Here is a 1,626-nt window from a genome sequence, read left to right as displayed (position 1 = left end):
TGTGTGTGTGTGTGTGTGTGTGTGTGTGTGTGTGTGTGTGTGTGTTTCCAGGCTCAGAGTCTCCTCAGTGTGACAACAGAGGAGTGTGTGCGTGTAAACCCGGAGTGACCGGAGAGAAGTGTGACCGCTGCCAGCCGGGATACCACAGTCTGACGGAGGCCGGCTGCAGGTAATGAGTGGAGTCTGGTGTTAATGTCATCATCATCAACACAGCATGTAAACATCTACACACGTTCTTATATTTACTACTTTTACTGGGCGGTTTCTACTCAGGCACACATTTCTGCAGCCGTTTTTTTATTTTATTAAAATGCCATAAAAACATTTTTACACTGTGATATTAACACATTTACTGTAACATAGTACATTTACTGTATTATGTGTACTTGTATACTGTGGTATTGGTACTTTTACTGTAACACTTTGATGAATTCGGTTCTCAGTGAATGATTGATTGAATCTGCAACAACTAATAATCGTTCATCTGTTGAGTGTTTACAGTTTGTCAGAAGAGATCATTTCCTGTCGTCCTCTCAGATATTAATCTGAATCTTTGTGACAAAACAAAACAAGATGTCCCCTTCACCAAACAATAAATCAAATCAAATAACCGGCAGATTTATCAATCATCAGATGAATCATCAGCCTGACCGTCCCGTTCACAGACAGTCTGGGGTGTGTTTAGCCTAGCTTAGCACAAAGTCTGGAAGCAGGGGGAAACTGTTAGCATACAATAATTCAGCTTAATTTACATGTTGATTGTTTAGCAAGTGCAGAAATATAAAAGTAGAAATGAAACAGTGATGATTATCTTTTGAGACTGAGCTTTAAGCGCCCTCTGCTGGAGAGATACGAACATTACAACTTTATTAGAGTCTCTGATTGTCTGCTGGACCAGGACTAAATGTGTGAAGGTCCAGGTGATGGTGATGGTTATGATCATGGCTATGATCATGGTGATGGTTATGACCATGGTGATGGTTATGACCATGGCTATGACCATGGTGATGGTGATGATCATGGTGATGGTTATGACCATGGTGATTGTTATGACCATGGTTATGACCATGGTGATGGTGATGATCATGGCTATGATCATGGTGATGATCATGGTGATGGTTATGATCATGGTGATGGTGATGATCATGGTGATGGTTATGACCATGGTGATGGTTATGAACATAGTGATGTTATGACCATGGCTATGATCATAGTGATGGTGATGATCATGGTGATGGCTATGATCATGGTGATGGCTATGATCATGGTGATGGCGATGATCATGGTGATGGTTATGATCATGGTGATGGTGATGACCATGGCTATGATCATGGTGATGGTGATGATCATGGCGATGATCATGGTGATGGTGATAACCATAACCATCACCATGATCATCACCATCACCATGATCATCGCCATGATCATCACCATCACCATGATCATCACCATCACCATGATCATAGCCATGATCATCACCATCACCATGATCATCGCCATGATCATCACCATCACCATGATCATCGCCATGATCATAGCCATGGTCATCACCATCACCATGATCATAGCCATGATCATCACCATCACCATGATCATCACCATCACCATGATCATAGCCATGATCAT

General features: G+C 41.8%; 1 protein-coding gene across 1 annotated transcript in view; it reads left to right on the top strand.

The window, feature by feature from the left end:
- The window catches only part of LOC116378860 (laminin subunit gamma-1-like), a 5,303-nt gene extending 4,338 nt beyond the window's left edge, over positions 1–965 (top strand). The window contains exon 4 of the mRNA XM_031840768.1: positions 52–965. Within this exon, the coding sequence (XP_031696628.1) occupies positions 52–173 (122 nt within the window). The 3' untranslated portion in view covers positions 174–965. The remainder of the gene's footprint in view (positions 1–51) is intronic.
- The last annotated feature ends 661 nt before the right edge of the window (positions 966–1,626 follow it).

Source organism: Anarrhichthys ocellatus, unplaced genomic scaffold (genome assembly GCF_004355925.1).
Source record: "Anarrhichthys ocellatus isolate YVR2014 unplaced genomic scaffold, GSC_Weel_1.0 scaffold3270, whole genome shotgun sequence".
NCBI lineage: Eukaryota > Metazoa > Chordata > Actinopteri > Perciformes > Anarhichadidae > Anarrhichthys > Anarrhichthys ocellatus.
This window is presented reverse-complemented; position numbering and strand designations above follow the sequence as displayed.